General features: G+C 46.6%; 1 protein-coding gene across 1 annotated transcript in view; it reads right to left on the bottom strand.

Annotated features, from left to right (window-relative positions):
- MERTK (MER proto-oncogene, tyrosine kinase) overlaps positions 1–14,942 on the bottom strand; it is a 109,012-nt gene that overhangs the window by 70,840 nt on the left and 23,230 nt on the right. The window contains exons 2-4 of the mRNA XM_039231672.1: positions 13,131–13,536; positions 3,517–3,617; positions 1,367–1,540 (exon numbers count right to left, since the gene is read on the bottom strand). Coding sequence (XP_039087603.1) covers positions 1,367–1,540; positions 3,517–3,617; positions 13,131–13,536 — 681 coding nt within the window. The remainder of the gene's footprint in view (positions 1–1,366; positions 1,541–3,516; positions 3,618–13,130; positions 13,537–14,942) is intronic.

The following is a 14,942-nucleotide window of genomic DNA, read 5'->3' as shown; positions in this document are numbered from 1 at the left end:
GACCTGTGCTTAATAAACAGGGAGGAGAAGGTGTGTCGGTGTTGGGTTGGTGTGTCTGGGCGGTGACCAGAACTCGCAGGGCCAATGGGCAGGGACAGGAATGACTCTGAATGACAGTCTAAGATTACAGGGAGCCACTGAGGGGGATGGATTAGAGTGGGGACAGGGCTGGAAGTGAAGAGACCAGTTAGGGAGCAATTGCTCTGGCAGAGTGCCAGCAGCGGTGTGAAGCAGGGATGGAGAGAAAACAGATGCAGGACACACCGCAGAAGCAGAATGGACAGACTTGCTGATGCACTTGGCATGAAGAATGAGAAAGAGGAAGGACGGGCCAATGGTGATATCATTGACTCAGATGGGGAATTCTGGGGCAAAGTGAGTCTGGAAGGGAGGCGGATCAAGAGTTTCATTTTAAGATAGTTATGTACCAGCAAGTGAAGATGCCAAGGAGGCAGTTGGATACATGAGCCTGGAGCTCAGAAGAGAAGGTGGGGCCAGAGATACAAAGCCCAAGGCCATCATTGCACAGATGGTATTGAAGCCAAGGACGGAGGGGAACTATCCCAGGGTGGTGGGAGTGTCTCAGAATGAAGAGAAGTGGGTCCAGGGATGCGCCTGTCAAGGGCAGAGGAGAAGCAGTGAAAGTGGGAAGGAAGCCAGGAAGACTGTTCCAGAAGTTCATGCCTGTGTTCTCAGTACCTACAACAGCCCCTGGGATACAGCGCTCCCTGGCAACATGGTCACTGAATGCATGAAGAAAGGAAGGATTTGGGGGTGGCACCCTCACTAGATATTGCTGAAAGGATGCCAGAGAGGGGTCCACTGGCTTTGGTAGCATGGGAAATGGCAAGGGCGTTGACTCCAAGAGCATTGTCAGGGGACTGACAGGAACAAAGCTGAGATATATTTCCATTGGGATGGGAATCAAGATGACCACCATCAGTGAAGCCACAGTCCACAATGACTCAGTCATCCCACAGCAATGCCGCGTGACCAGTGCAGTTTCCCGCTGTCAAACCTCACATCAGGGGTCCTCACATCAGTGGTTTCCCGAAGTCCATGACCGGCCAGACCGGCCAAGCCCCAGCTGCAATGGGAGGCATGAGCAGGACCCGGGTTCAGGGACTCTGGACACTTCGCCAGCTTAACCACAGACACCCTTCAGGGCTTTCACCCACTTCCCAGCCCTGGCCTGTGAACTCTCACTCCTCAGGTTCCTTTTCCACGTACCCTAACCTCAGCTGCCACACCCGTGTTTCATTCCCTTCTACCGTCCGCTGCCAGAGCGCGGCGGTGGTCACCAACCTTTTGATCCCTTTCACTATTAGAGAGAAAATGATAAATAGATCACACGATTCGGACTTACCAGGAACAGTTAGAACAGAAGGGGATTTTTCTGGCTGTTGGTTAACACGGCTGCTGTTCTGAACCCAGAAAATGTTGACGGGCTCAGGAGGGCCCACAGCGTGACAGGTAAGGTTGAAGGCTGTGTTTCTTGTGACATTCAGGCTCTCAGGCTGTCTAGTGAAGTGAGGAAGACCTGAGGAGAAAGAGTTCAGTGAAAGAATGTTCCAGATCTTCAAGGAAAGGCAGAGCCCTGAGGGGAATGGAGACTGTTCCGAGACCTCGGCAACAGATTTCTTTATATTCCACCTCCGGTCTGAAATGGCCAGCTTACACCTTCTGAAAGCTGGCTAAGAAAGAATAGAAGCTGATTCTTACCCAACTAGCTCCCTGCCAGCTTTCTAGGACACTTTCTCAAAAGGGTTATAATGGTGATTCAGAACTGGTTTTACCAGAATGGAGGCCTGGCAGTGTTGAAATCAGGCATTACTCCAACTCCTGGGATACGCTGGCACATTTTTCAGTGTTTCTTACCAAAATACACACGGAGTAAAAATAAAGCCACGTAATAGGTCCACCTGTTTTTGAGGACAATCTACTGTGTGTGTCCCTTTAAGATGAGTGATCACGAATTTTTAAATCTGCACACTTGTCTAGGGCTTATACAGAACTGGCCATTTTTCAAAGTGCATCCTAATGATAATAGTTGTAGACACAATTACATACTTCCAATCCTAAGATCTTTGACTGTAATTCAGAATCAAGGCCGTAAGGAAGGGAACTTTAGAGCTATCTCAGAGAAAGCCAGTGAGTACTTACTTGTGCCAAAAAATTAACAAGCCAACTGTCCTCAGGCATTTAAACCATGTTCTTTGGGGACTGGGAACTCACAGATCTGGTCCCAGAAGGAATGATGTGGGAGTGGCATAATGGGCTTCTTTTTTCCTATTTCGATGTTTTGTAAAACTCCATTTGGACCTAATGTGATCCTGCCGTGGGCATTTTGTTGGGATTCTGACAAGTTAAATGTCCTGTCAATAGTTTTCCAAGATTAACAACAAAAGTAGGGACACCACCATCCTCCTCCGCCCCCTCGTCCGTCCCCCAGGGCTGATGCTGACGGAACCCTGAGAAGGCATTAGCTGTCCAGCCTGGGATGGGCCTAGAGCAAAAAGCTCTCACGCAGACTCCTCCGAGGGGCCTCCCCGCCTCAGGCCTCCTGCAGCATTAGTGGCTATGAGGTTTAGGCTTGCAAAGGAATGGGCAGCAGAGGAACCTTTCCCTGTGAGATGGTCCCCGAAAAACCCATCATTTGTTCTAAACCCTGTGGTGAGGTGGGTCCGGAGAAAGCAGAAAAGAAAGGTGTTTGGGTGCTTCTGCTGGCAAGGGTATCTCAGAAAGCCAAGATGCAGGGGCCCTGGAGGCAGCCCGTGGGCTGGAGAGGAATGATCACTGTGGTGATAAAAGAGGTGCTTCCTCCTCGGAGGCGTCCTTGACAGGCCCCGCCACTGCAAGACCAGGCACGCACACCAAAACCCGGGGCCTCAGGACCTGGGCTCTCTGAGGCATCAGCTCACATCCCCTCCTGCAGTTCAAGTTCCTTGAGGACAGAGACTGCCTTCTCCTAGTCGACGTCTCATTTGTACCGGCATTGAGCCTGTCTCATGTCACATCATGGAACTGCCCTGAACCATTTACCCGACAAACCCTAGGGCCCAAAATGAGTCCCAGATGGAGCTACTGACCCAGTTCAGGAAAAGCACTCACCCTTCTGGTTCCACCACCCACATGTGCTGATGCTGAGTAATGGGCAAATCACCACTAGACCAGGCGAGGGGTATCGGTGCCGGCACTGAGAACCCGATAACGGAATGTGCATCACTTCCAGAAAAACGTCTCCAGGTTTCTAAACTGTAAATAACCTGAGGACAAGGAAGTCCATAATCCATTTCTAATCTCAGCCCTACTGCTCAGGATAGAGCTAAAACTTTGAGAACTGAATTCAGGTCATTCATGTATTATTACCTAAAGTCTAAAAAGAGGATCACCTTAGAACATTTCAGTGCTTATGAATTTGCAAAGCTTGATTACAGAGTTATAAATGGGAATGCCAAACTCTAGAGTTTTATATGGAAAGGAATGAATACAGGCCACTCTGGCCTCTGGACTTACCCTGCACCTCGATGTAGATGGGGTCAGACACAATCTCTTCGTTGTTAATTTTCATCTTACAGATATACGACCCGTTGTCTGAACGCTGCACACTGGTGATGCTTCAAAGGAAACACAGAAAGATATTTACACTGAATACCCTTTGAGTTCCTGCTATAGAAACAGGACATTCTTCAACCTCTTTATCATATGCAAGGAGTGTTAATCTTCTGTGTCAATGTGGCTAGGTCGTGGTACCTAGATATGTGGCCAAACATTACTCTAGATGTTTCTGTGAAAGTATCTTTTCGGATGTGATTAGCATTTAAATCAGTGGAATCTGAGTAAAGATGACCCTTCACCACATGGGTGGGCCTCATCCAGCCAAATGAGAGCCGTACTTATGAGCAAAGACTGAGGTCCTCCAAGGAAGAGGGAATTCTGCCTCCAAACTGGTCTTCCCTCGGTCTCCATTCGCCAGCACCCACAATCACATTACCCAATTCCTTAAAATAGCTTTCTCTCATTCCCTCTTTGGTTCTGCTTTTCTGAAGAACCATGACTAACACATGCTGTCACTTCTCTTGCCTTCTATGGGAGGCTCTATGCCAGGGTGGGTTCTCTATACTGGGGTATTGCCCCATCAAGGCATTTTGCGGCAAATCTGTAGGATTGTTTACGTGGGCATGATATCTAGGAGGCATCAAGGCTTTTAGGTGTCAGGGGCACCTGTTCCATATTCCCAAATGACTTTCTGAGACTAGAACCCAATTCCATTTACAGACACACAAAGAATTTTGTCTGGTCTTAATATCCACCTCATTCCCAGAACTGCAATGACCTGAAAATGGGGACTGCCATCCCTCTGTCCTGTTTGGAAGTTGGTCATGACTCAGATCACGGACGGCACCTCCCTATTTGCGGCTGCCACATGTGTGGGGGCATGCCAGGGTGCAAGGCCCTGTGTATTCTGTGATCTCTCCTGGAGTGGTCACACCAGGCATCTACATGTTCCCATTCATACTATTTTATCATAGATCACTTTTCTTTCGTGTTCCTTATACTACAGTTTGAACACTGCATGTTGTAAAGTAGCTTCTATAAACAGGTGGCCTTGGCTCTAAGAGCTTGAGAATCCTGCTTTCCACCCTTCAGACATGTTTACACACAGGAAACTTGCCCTTAGCTGGGTGTGGGATGGGGTGAGGGAATGAGGAACTCTTTGAAATGCCCTCAGATGCTCTCAAAGGGAGGAAACCTTCACTGGCCCAAAGGCACTGATTTCTTCTACTGTGCTCATAGGACAGAGCAAAGGCCGTGGCTAGAGAAAGTGAAAGAAGAAAACCATGGAGGGGTCCATCTTCCATCCTAGTAGCTTGCTCCCTGATACAACTTATTTATCCCAAAGCAAAATGAAACCCATCCCTCAACCCATCAAGGCTTGAAGCTTAGTGCTTAAAAGAGACCAGGAAGCTGGCAAGGTCAGAGGGGACTTCGTCCTGGTCCATGGGCCCCACAGGCAGCAGATAGCAGCTGCCAACATAAAGAGCACGGTGGCATTAGGAGCCAATCTCCAACAGCAAGGCCCCTTGTTCTTGAGGTTGAACATAGGGGTTTCAGAAAAACGCGGAACATTTTAAACTACCACTTCTCCCCAGGGATGCCATATTGCAGCTCCCTTTTAGCTTTTGATAAAGAGTAAGTAAAATACATGTCAGGAATGGTGTCAATCTAGAATGAGGGGAACCAGAGCTGCTCGGGTTAACATTACCCCCTTATTGTTCCCAAGGAGGAGGCCCAATAATGTGACTATCACCTGTCACCTGCATTTCCTCACGTGCCAATTTGAGCAGCGCCCCACTGACTTAGAATGCTCTGTCTTCCCCTTTCCCCTCATTCCTGTGTAGGAGTGATATAATTTTGGAATTGCACCTGATGAATGAATGTTGGACTCGGGGAGGACTCGGGATCAAAGGCCAGATCTCTCCATGCTTTCGGGCAGGAACTGAGGTCACAATGTCTAGAGGTCACTGAGAGAACATGGAAAGAGGCCTCACAGGACAAATATCTCCAAATAAGGGGTTAGCTGCCCTTCTTCTGATAAATCTCCCTGGATGTCACAGTGGCAGGAAGAAAGAGGGAGAGAAGCAGGTGTCTAGAATGGTGCCCTGCCCAGCGTGAGTATCAGCAAGTGGCTGAATGGTGCACCTGCTCCCAGGACTCCTGAAGATTCTGCATGGCTGAGCAGGCTAGTTTTCTCTGCAGTTCAAAAACAAGCAAACAAACAAACAACACACACACACACACACACACACACACACACACGTAAAACCAAGCAAACAAACAAAAACCAAGGTCATGGCTAGCGAAGAGGGGGTCTTTTCCACATATTTCACAGGTTCATTTTAGAAGAGGAGTCATTTTCTCAAGGCCAGGTCCAGGGGCTGGACTGACAATGAGATCCGACAGGCTAAGGACAGTTGTGCCTCTGAACTCTTGGCTCTGGCTCAGGGTCCAGGTCTCCGGCGTTGCAGCAGCCTTGTCACATCACTTAGGTAGCCAGGGACCAGAGTGCAAGTGAGGGCCATAGAGGGATGCAGGGCAGAGCCCAAGGATGCAAAGTACCCCTGTGAGGGGGGGTAGGCGGGCAGGGAAATGAGAAACTATCGGGCACAAGTCATAGTTTAGCAGCACAGCTTGGACTGCAGAAATCAGACACAAAAGGCACAAAAGGTCTAGGAGTATCTTAAGCCAACCAGCAAGGAAGGAAAATTCAAGCCAGGAGGAGAAAAGGAGAGCTCAAAGGGAACATGATCAAAACTTTGTCTTTAGTCATTCCTATCCGGGAGAGGTCAGCAGTCCCCTGGGGAGAAGGGCTACATGCCGGCATTAATTAGCAAGTCCAGATCCAGATTTTCCACAAATAATTCTAATTGTTGCTTCCTAGACATGCAAGTCAAGGCTCCATGCTGAAGGCGGGGGGGGGGGGGGGGGGGGGGGGGGGGGGGGGGGGGGGGGGGCGAGACGGAGAATTGTTGTCCCCAAGCTCTCCCCTCTCCCTAAAGGAAACAGCAGGCACAATCTCTAGAGGCTTCCCAGCAAAGGCTCTGCGCTCAGAATAGCAATCCAGGCGTTGCAACACTAAGAGGCGTTCCAGAAAGAACACAGGAAGGAGAGCATAATTCAAGAAATTGCCCCGGGCTGGATTCTAGGGCTTCGGTGGGCAGCACAGTGGGAGAGAAAAGACCCACCAAAGGGCTTGCTTCATCAGGGGATGTCACAATGCCAAGAAAAAGTGGAGCTCCAGAAGCTTCCAGTGAGAAGTAAAGCAAGTCATTCACGAATGAATCAGAACGACGCCATACTTCTCAAGAACAAATCGGGGGGCAAAAAGGAAATATATCAATGACTTCCAAATGACAACAGGAAATTATTTTCTTTTTGAGTTCTGTATCCAGCCAAACTACCTCAAGGTGAGGATAGAAAACATAATAGCATTTCCAGACATGCAAGGCCCATGCTGGGGGAGGGTGGACTCCATGCCAAAGTGAAGGGGTAAAAGCCAATAGGCAAGGTTGGGGGCAGTGCGGAACCTGGGCTCCAGGAAGAAATAGGAAAAACAAAGGACCCTAGAACAAGATAGAGGTGACAGAGCTGCACTCCAGACCCGGGGAGCAACCTGCTCAGACTGGAGCAGAAGAGACAGGACAGGCATCTCCTAGGAAAAGATAGGGCCTGGTAATTTCACCACTTTAAGAGACGTTTTTAGAGTTGAGGGACAAATGAGAGCTTGATACTTAGAAAATTGAGCAAACTATCAAGCAAGGAAACTATTACCCTGAGGACAATCAAAAAGTTATAAAGTAGTAAGAAGTAACCACAGCTTAATATATGACTCAGATGAAAACAACTTTTACATAGCCACCAAAAACATTGAGTCCTGGGTGTTGATTAACCAGAGCTGTAACATTTTATTTGATGAATTCTGGGGCCAGGCACACGTGCACACGCACACACGCACGCACACACATACACACACACACACAGACGCACGCACGAGTCATACGAATTGAATAGCTATAAAAGGTACCCAAGAAGTGGATAACCACAGCTCCTCACTGGGGAAGGGCTAGAGGCTGGAGCAGAAGAGAGGACTTTTGAACAGTTGGAGTCTTTTACCCTGTGTATGCACCGCTTTAAAAAAGGTATAAAAATTGTGTCAGATTTTGGTCAAATACAAACATCTGAACCAGGGAAAACCAAAGCCACCATACAGACTCAGCCACCACGTCTAGACAGGAACCACCTGGACAGAGCCACAGTGCCAGCATCTGCAAAAGCCTGTCACACCAAGGTGGCCTCAGCTAGTAAGGACACACAGAGCCTCCCTGTCCCTCAGACCTATCAGAGCTAGAGTGGACTGCTCATACATGGCTCTGAAGTAGCAACTAACTTCTAGAGTCTTCTTGAAAGAAATATAAAAAATAACAAATAGAGCACAATACAAAAAAGAATAAGTTACAGTTCCACTTATATGAGGTACATAGAGTAGTCAAAGTTATAGGGAAAGAAAGTAGAATTGAGGTCACCAAGGACTGGGGGGAAGGGGATGTGGAGTTAGTGTTTAGTGTTTCCTTTGGGAGGATGAGAAAGTTCTGGAGCTGGATGGTCGTGATGGTACCACAACAATGTGAATGTACTTAATGCCACTGAACTGTACACTCAGAAAGGGTTAATGTGGTACCTTTCATCCTATGTATATTTCACCACAATAAAAAAATTAAAAAAGAAAAACCAGTTGCGAAGAAATACAGGTATAGAAAGCAATAAAATCCTTCCAGCTCTTGCTACGGAGAACTAAGCCAGAACTGAATTCCCAGTGGGGAATCCCTAGACTACACAGAAAACATGTCAAAATGTTTTCCCTTTGCCACAAATTACCCCAATAACTAAACAGCCAGGGCCTGCCAGTCTATAGGAACACTGGCTTTTGTTTCTGCTTGAGCGTTTGGTCCCCTCATCTTCTGGTCTGATGGCTGGTGCCTCCCTGGAATGCTTTACCTGACCAGCGAGTATTTCTACCTACGCCAGAGAGCTCCTTAGACCCCGTGCCTGACTTTAGAGCTAACTCTATCCAAAAAGTACACCCTCCTTTAGAGACCCCAGGGAAAGGTCCTGGCTACACAGCATCCCAGGATCTGCACAAATGGGTGGGCTACAGTTTCAGGCTAAAATCAGGCACAAATGAGGAAAGATACCAGTCGGAGAGCCAAGGTGGTGACCCAGTCCGGTGGCTTACATCCTGCAAAGGAGAATGCTGCAAGTTCTGGAGAGATATAGCCTGAGCTGCACACCATCCAGGACTAGTCAGGGATGTGGGGTCCGGGGAGGGGTGGAGGGTGTAATTTTCAGTATTAATCACCAAGCTATCAATTAGGAATACCCCAGCCTGCTGGTGGACACAGAGCATTCCCACACCTACAACAGACGTCCAAGTGAAAGAAGAAAACGTATGAATTATTAGGATAGAATGGCTCCAGCTCAAGAGGATACCTGGGCTAGAAGCACTGTATCAGTTATTTTTTCCCTTATATACACCCTGATGCTGGCATTCTGAAAATAATTTTTAAGGGTTTCCCTTTACAATTTCACGTTCATCCTTCTATGTTTACTTCTGCTTTACAACAGCAGGTTACCGTGGCATAGAGCAGCCAGTATTTTGAAGACGTTTAATAACACAGGAGAACATTCATAAAGTTGGGGCGCCTGGGTGGCTCAGTCAGTTAAGCATCCAACTTTGGCTCAGGTCATGATCTCACGGTTCGTGGGTTCAAGCCCCTCATCGGGCTCTGTGCTGACAGCCAGCTCAGAGCCTGGAGCCTGTTTCAGATTCTGTGTCTCCCTCTCTCTCAGACCCTCCCCTGCTCGTGCTGTCTCTCTCTCTCAGAAATAAAAAAATAAAACATTAAAAAAATAATATAATGTTAAGTGAGGGAAATGGGGTATATAATCATCTGTGTCATAAAATGCTCATTTCATTTCAAGAATATTAAATTTATATGTGCTTGGAAAAGTTTTCTCAGGGTCGTGGGCCATGGTTTCTTTCTCTGTAGGTGTTTGGCATTTTGTAAGTATTTAACAAAATACATACACTACTATTAAAATAACTATTTTTTAAGTTAATTTATCTATTTTGGGGGAGGGGGCGGGCCTCAGGGGAACAGCACAGAGAGAGGGAGACAGAGAATCCCAAGAAAGCTCCATGCTGAGCTCAGAGCCCGACATGGGGCTTGAAGTCATGAACTGTGAGATCATGATCTGAGCTGAAATAAAGAGTTGGACACTTAACTGAGCCACTCAGGCACCCCAAAAATAGCTTTAAAATATACACATATAGGAGCTAAGACCAAACAGTTTCTAAAATCTTTAAGGAACACTTACTCATGATGTTAAATATCCTTTAACCTTTCCCAAGAAGGTGGGGCTTGTACTTAAATGCACATGAACTTCTTCTTTTATCATTTCTACCTCCATCCTCAACCTCATTTCAATAAACTGAGGTTTGACCAGATGATGGGTTGGGTCCTGAGTGGCAAAAGTGTTCCCTCAGTCCTGATGCCAGGTCTTCTCCCCTAAATCGATCCTTCAAGGCCAAATCTGCAAGTACGCACACCTCCCAACCTGGAGGAACCAAGGTTCCTTGGTGGAACCAAGAAAGACTAAGAAGGTTAAATCACATCCACAATCTTGGTCGGTCTCTAGCAACTCACCACCGCTTCATATTTAAAGGATGCACGCTGGTACAAATTGTGGGGACCTCCCTCTGGAGACCCCATCATTTTCAAAATTCATTACCCTTTCTTATAATAATACCTTACACAAAAATGGTTTAGGACCTAACTCGAAACACCTTATATTTCTCTCTATATTCCTCTGACCTCTGCCAATATACAGACATCTGTACTTTGTACGTTCCCTTAAATACACGTGGTCCATGCAGGTATTCTTGTCGGCAACTCCAACAAAATTACAAGCTAATGAATCCCATATGTTGAAGGCCTAGAGCTAGTTTTTAACTCTTCACTGTTCCTGGCAATCAGAATGGATTTCTTTTAGGGCCCATGAGGTGTGAGAAGACATTGCAAGTGTGCAAATCAGGCTCCCTGCTTAAGGGTGACAGCTTACTCTCTAGTGACCCCAAGTCACCCTACTCAGAGGGATCTCAAGATGTCTAAGACATCTAAAAGATGTCATATTTAGGGTCTCCAACATCCTTCTTTCTTGCCAAGAAATTACACGGATGTTTATAATCTTGATTAAGTCACTACAATTTCCTTCATACAGCTCCTTTGTTACCTGAACATTAATACAGTTGAAGAATATTATAATGGTGGACGTGATATTGTCCCCAAAGCTACCCAATTCAGTTGAGTGGCCACCATTTACAAGAATTCGGATCACTAAATTTGCTGTATGGCTTAGTTCAGAGGTCAAATAAGATTTTTTTTTTCCCCTTCGGAATGAGTTGATGAGACTGGAGCTGAGTATATGCAAAAGTATAATTTTTTTTCTAAAGTTCTGAAAATATGACCCATGTCAGCTTCTGAACTCTAAAGATACAAGCCCAAGATAAGACAGTGTCTAAGTTTAAAAGCTCTCCAATTTGGGGCACCTGGGTGGCTCAGTCGGCTGAGTGCCCAACTCTTAATTTTGGCTCAGGTCATGATCGCAGGGTCGTGGGATCAAGCTCCAAGTCAGGCTCCACACTGAGCATTTCACCTGCTTAAGATTCTCTCTCCCTTTGGGGCACCTGAGTGGCTCAGTCAGTTAAGCACCCGACTTCAGGTCAGGTCATGATCTCATGGTTCGTGGGTTTGAGCCCCATGTCGGGCTCTGTGCTGACAGCCAGCTCAGAACCTGGAACCTGTTTCAGATTCTGTGTCTCCCTCTCTCTCCAACCCTCCCCTGCTCTCTCTCTCTCTCAGAAATAAATAAAACATTAAAAAAAAGATTCTCTCCCTCCGTTTCTCTCCCCTATTCACTCTCTCTCTCTCAAATAAAAATAAATTCTGAGTGTCACATTAAAAATATTTTTTTTATTAAAACTCTCCAATTTAAGTCCTTTAAACGTCTGATGGCCCCTTAGAACACACTTGAAGCTGCCAATCACGTAGTTTAAACCTTTCTCTTTGGCAAGAAGGCAGCTTACACATAGTCTCATGGCTGTCCAGTGGCAGGACCCCCCTCCCCCCACCCCCATTCAGGACTCCCAGCCCAGACAGACTGCAGGGCAGTGTTTTCCTCCTAACGACACCTGATGGGACCAATGTAACAGCTCTCCATTCCTTTAAGCCATTAAACTGCTCCTTATTCATTATTAAAAAGATCATCAGAATCTGTGTCTCTATCATGGCCAAACATCTGTGTCTTGTAGTTGATGCAGAAAAAAAAGGTAGCCAAATCTCCTGAGTGGTCTCAGCCACTGGCTGAGGGTGGCAGCCTGACAGAACCAGCCAAAATTTGAATCAACCAATGGAAAAGGTGACGGTTGTGTTCTTTGCTTTGATGCTAACCAAGCTTATAACTTGGAAAAACTATGCAAAAAAAAAAAAAAAAAAGGTGCATCTTCTGGAAATGTTGACACACTAAATTCGTATGGGAGTTGTTTGTCCTGTGGTATGTCTGAGGCAGTTTTCTGAAAAGGAAACATCAAATGATTCACCAAAAGACGGGACACCGTCTGGGACTGCCCCAAGCATCAGGCCAGGGAAAGTGAAAACACTCTAGATCAAAGAGGGCTCCCCTTGCTCGGAATGCAGGAATCCCAGGGAAAAGGTGCTGGTGCCAACTCTGCGTGGCCCTGACCTCATTTTGAGCTTTTAATGACCACAGGTCCACTGAATTCTAGAACTGTATGTGCAAGGGCCTACTCAAAAACAAACAAAACACTCAAACCCCTCTGGCTGAAGGGGAGTAGAGAATAAAAAAGGGATGGGGAGAAGAGAAGCAGCTGGCTCACTGTCCGCGGTACTCTGAAATATGATGACTCAGTCCTAGGGATAATGGGTTATTCCAGATACATGCTGACTTGGCTCTGTCACTCCCTCCCCCCAGCCCCAGTGCATTCGGCTGGCCCCTGCCAAAACAGTGGAACAGTGAGACGGTGACATGAGGGCTAGCTCAGTACCATGATCTGCAGAAGCAGGGGGTGTAGGGGAGAGGTGGGAGAGAGGGGGGATAAGGCAAAGGAAAGGGATGGGAAGGCTGTTTGTTTTAAAAGCCCCACGCCCGCGGTGCGATTTAGACATCTCCTCATCATGGGTAAGAAACGCTGTTCCCACTCACTGGGAGAGATCCTGAGTCAAGCAGAACTTGACATGACTTGTAGGTCAGGTGGGAAGTGGTTCCCCAGAACCCAGAGCCTCCGATAACCAGCTCTTCCGGTGTGGGCCGAGATCAATGTAAAAGAAATCATCAACAATACAGAGCAGCAGCTATTAATCTACAGTCTAAATGGATCAGCGAGTTGCCAACACAGAAAATAAAAAACTGTTTTTTAACTTAGGAGGTTTTTGTTTTTGCATCAGCAATAACATAACAACATTTAACAAAAGAAAGGAAGAGAGAACACGTACCTGAAGGAAGCGATTATTGCCGTGACTTCATCATCTGGAATAAACTGAGTAATTGCATGATGTGCCCCCATCAACTCCTTCCCATCTTTCCACCAAGAAATAACTGCAACGTCCTGGTACATATTAGGTATATTGATTGAGCAATTAAATTTGACATCTTTATGTTCAGAAAGTATTATGTGGCCAATTGTATGATTAAATGCAAGAGGTGGGAGCTTTGTCCCAACAGAGGTCGCCCCGGGATGGGCTGCATTGCCTGTATGCCATCGTCCTGGCTGGGCAGGTGAAAACATCCAAGCAGGCTGGTATCCACTGGTGTGAGGAAGGGGGAACGGCATGTGGTCGGCTCGCAGGCTTCCTGGGTATGCCAGGTCAGGCTTGGTCTCTTCCCTCACCTCTGCAAAAGCTGCAAAACAGAACACCTGATTTTCAGCCTTTTATTTTATTTTATTTTTTAATGTTTTTATTTATTTCTAGGAGAGAGAGAGACAGCGTGAGCAGGGGAGGGTCAGAGAGAGAGGGAGTCACAGACTGGCAGTCAGCACAGAGCCCGACGCGGGGCTCGAACCCACGAACCGCGAGATCATGACCTAAGCGAAAGTCGGACGCTTAACCGACTAAGCCACCCAGGCGCCCCTGATTTTCAGCCTTTTAAATAAAGGCGTCTTCCAAGTAGGTTCCCAATCTCTAAGCCTCTGATGAGAGACATGGGGTATCTTCAGGGTCCTCAGAAAACATAAGCAAAATGTATTTAACATGTCTGGACACATATTCTCATTCACAAATTCTTTTATTTCTTCACGTATCCCCCAAAGAATGTTTAAGAAATATAACTCCTCCCACCAATTTTTTTCTTTTCTTTTTTTAAACTGAGATATAATTGACATGTTATGTAAGTTTCTGGTATACGACATAACGATTTGATATTTTTATATATGGCAAAACGATCATCACTACAATCTAGTTAACTTAGTTGATTACCATCACAACACAGATGCAACATTTATTTCTTGTGATGAGAACTTTACTATTTATTTGTTTGTTTGAGCAAGAGGGAAAGAGTGCGCATGTGCAAGTGAGTAGCGCAGGGGCAAAGGGAGAGAGAGAGAGAGAGAGAGAGAGAGAGAATCCCAAGCAGGCTCCACACCCAGCACAGAGCCAGACTGGCATGAGCCAGTCATCTCGCGATGGCGAGATCATGACCTGAGCTGAAATCAAGCGTCAGATGCTTAACCAACTGAGTCACTCAGACCCCCTCTTGTGTCGAGAACTTTAAAGGTCTACTCTCTTATCAGCTTTTAAACGTACAATACAGTATTATTAACTGTAGTCACCTTGCTATCCAGGACATCACCAGGACTTATTCATTTTGTAACTGGAAATTTGTACCCTTTGACCACCTTCCCCCGTTTTTGAAAATTGTGACACATTCAAAGTCCTTCATATCTAAGTCAACAGCATGGCAGGAAGGTGATGGCACCTGAGATCACTTTTCTCACTGTGTTCTCAGTAACGGACTATGCCACACATTTGGCCAGTGGTCTTATAAAGGCTGCTACTGGTCACAAGGATAGGAGTTTACAATCCAGGTGCCTCAACATGACCCACCTCTAGGTATGGGGGTGGGGGTGGGGGTTGGGAATCAATGTTCGTTATGTCACCAACAACAGAATGGCTTGGAGCTTCCAGTAAAATGCTTGCCTCCTGGAACGAACCTGGCAATGTTGATTTCATCTGGCCCACAATAGTTGTACTTCTGGCTTTTCTAACAGCCCTTCTGGAGCATACATCCTATGCTGGCAGTTGTGATAG

The sequence above is a fragment of the Hyaena hyaena genome, unplaced genomic scaffold (genome assembly GCF_003009895.1).
Source record: "Hyaena hyaena isolate Hyena2069 unplaced genomic scaffold, ASM300989v1 scaffold_57, whole genome shotgun sequence".
NCBI lineage: Eukaryota > Metazoa > Chordata > Mammalia > Carnivora > Hyaenidae > Hyaena > Hyaena hyaena.
The sequence above is the reverse complement of the archived record's forward strand: the minus strand, read 5'-3'. Positions and strand labels throughout refer to the sequence as shown.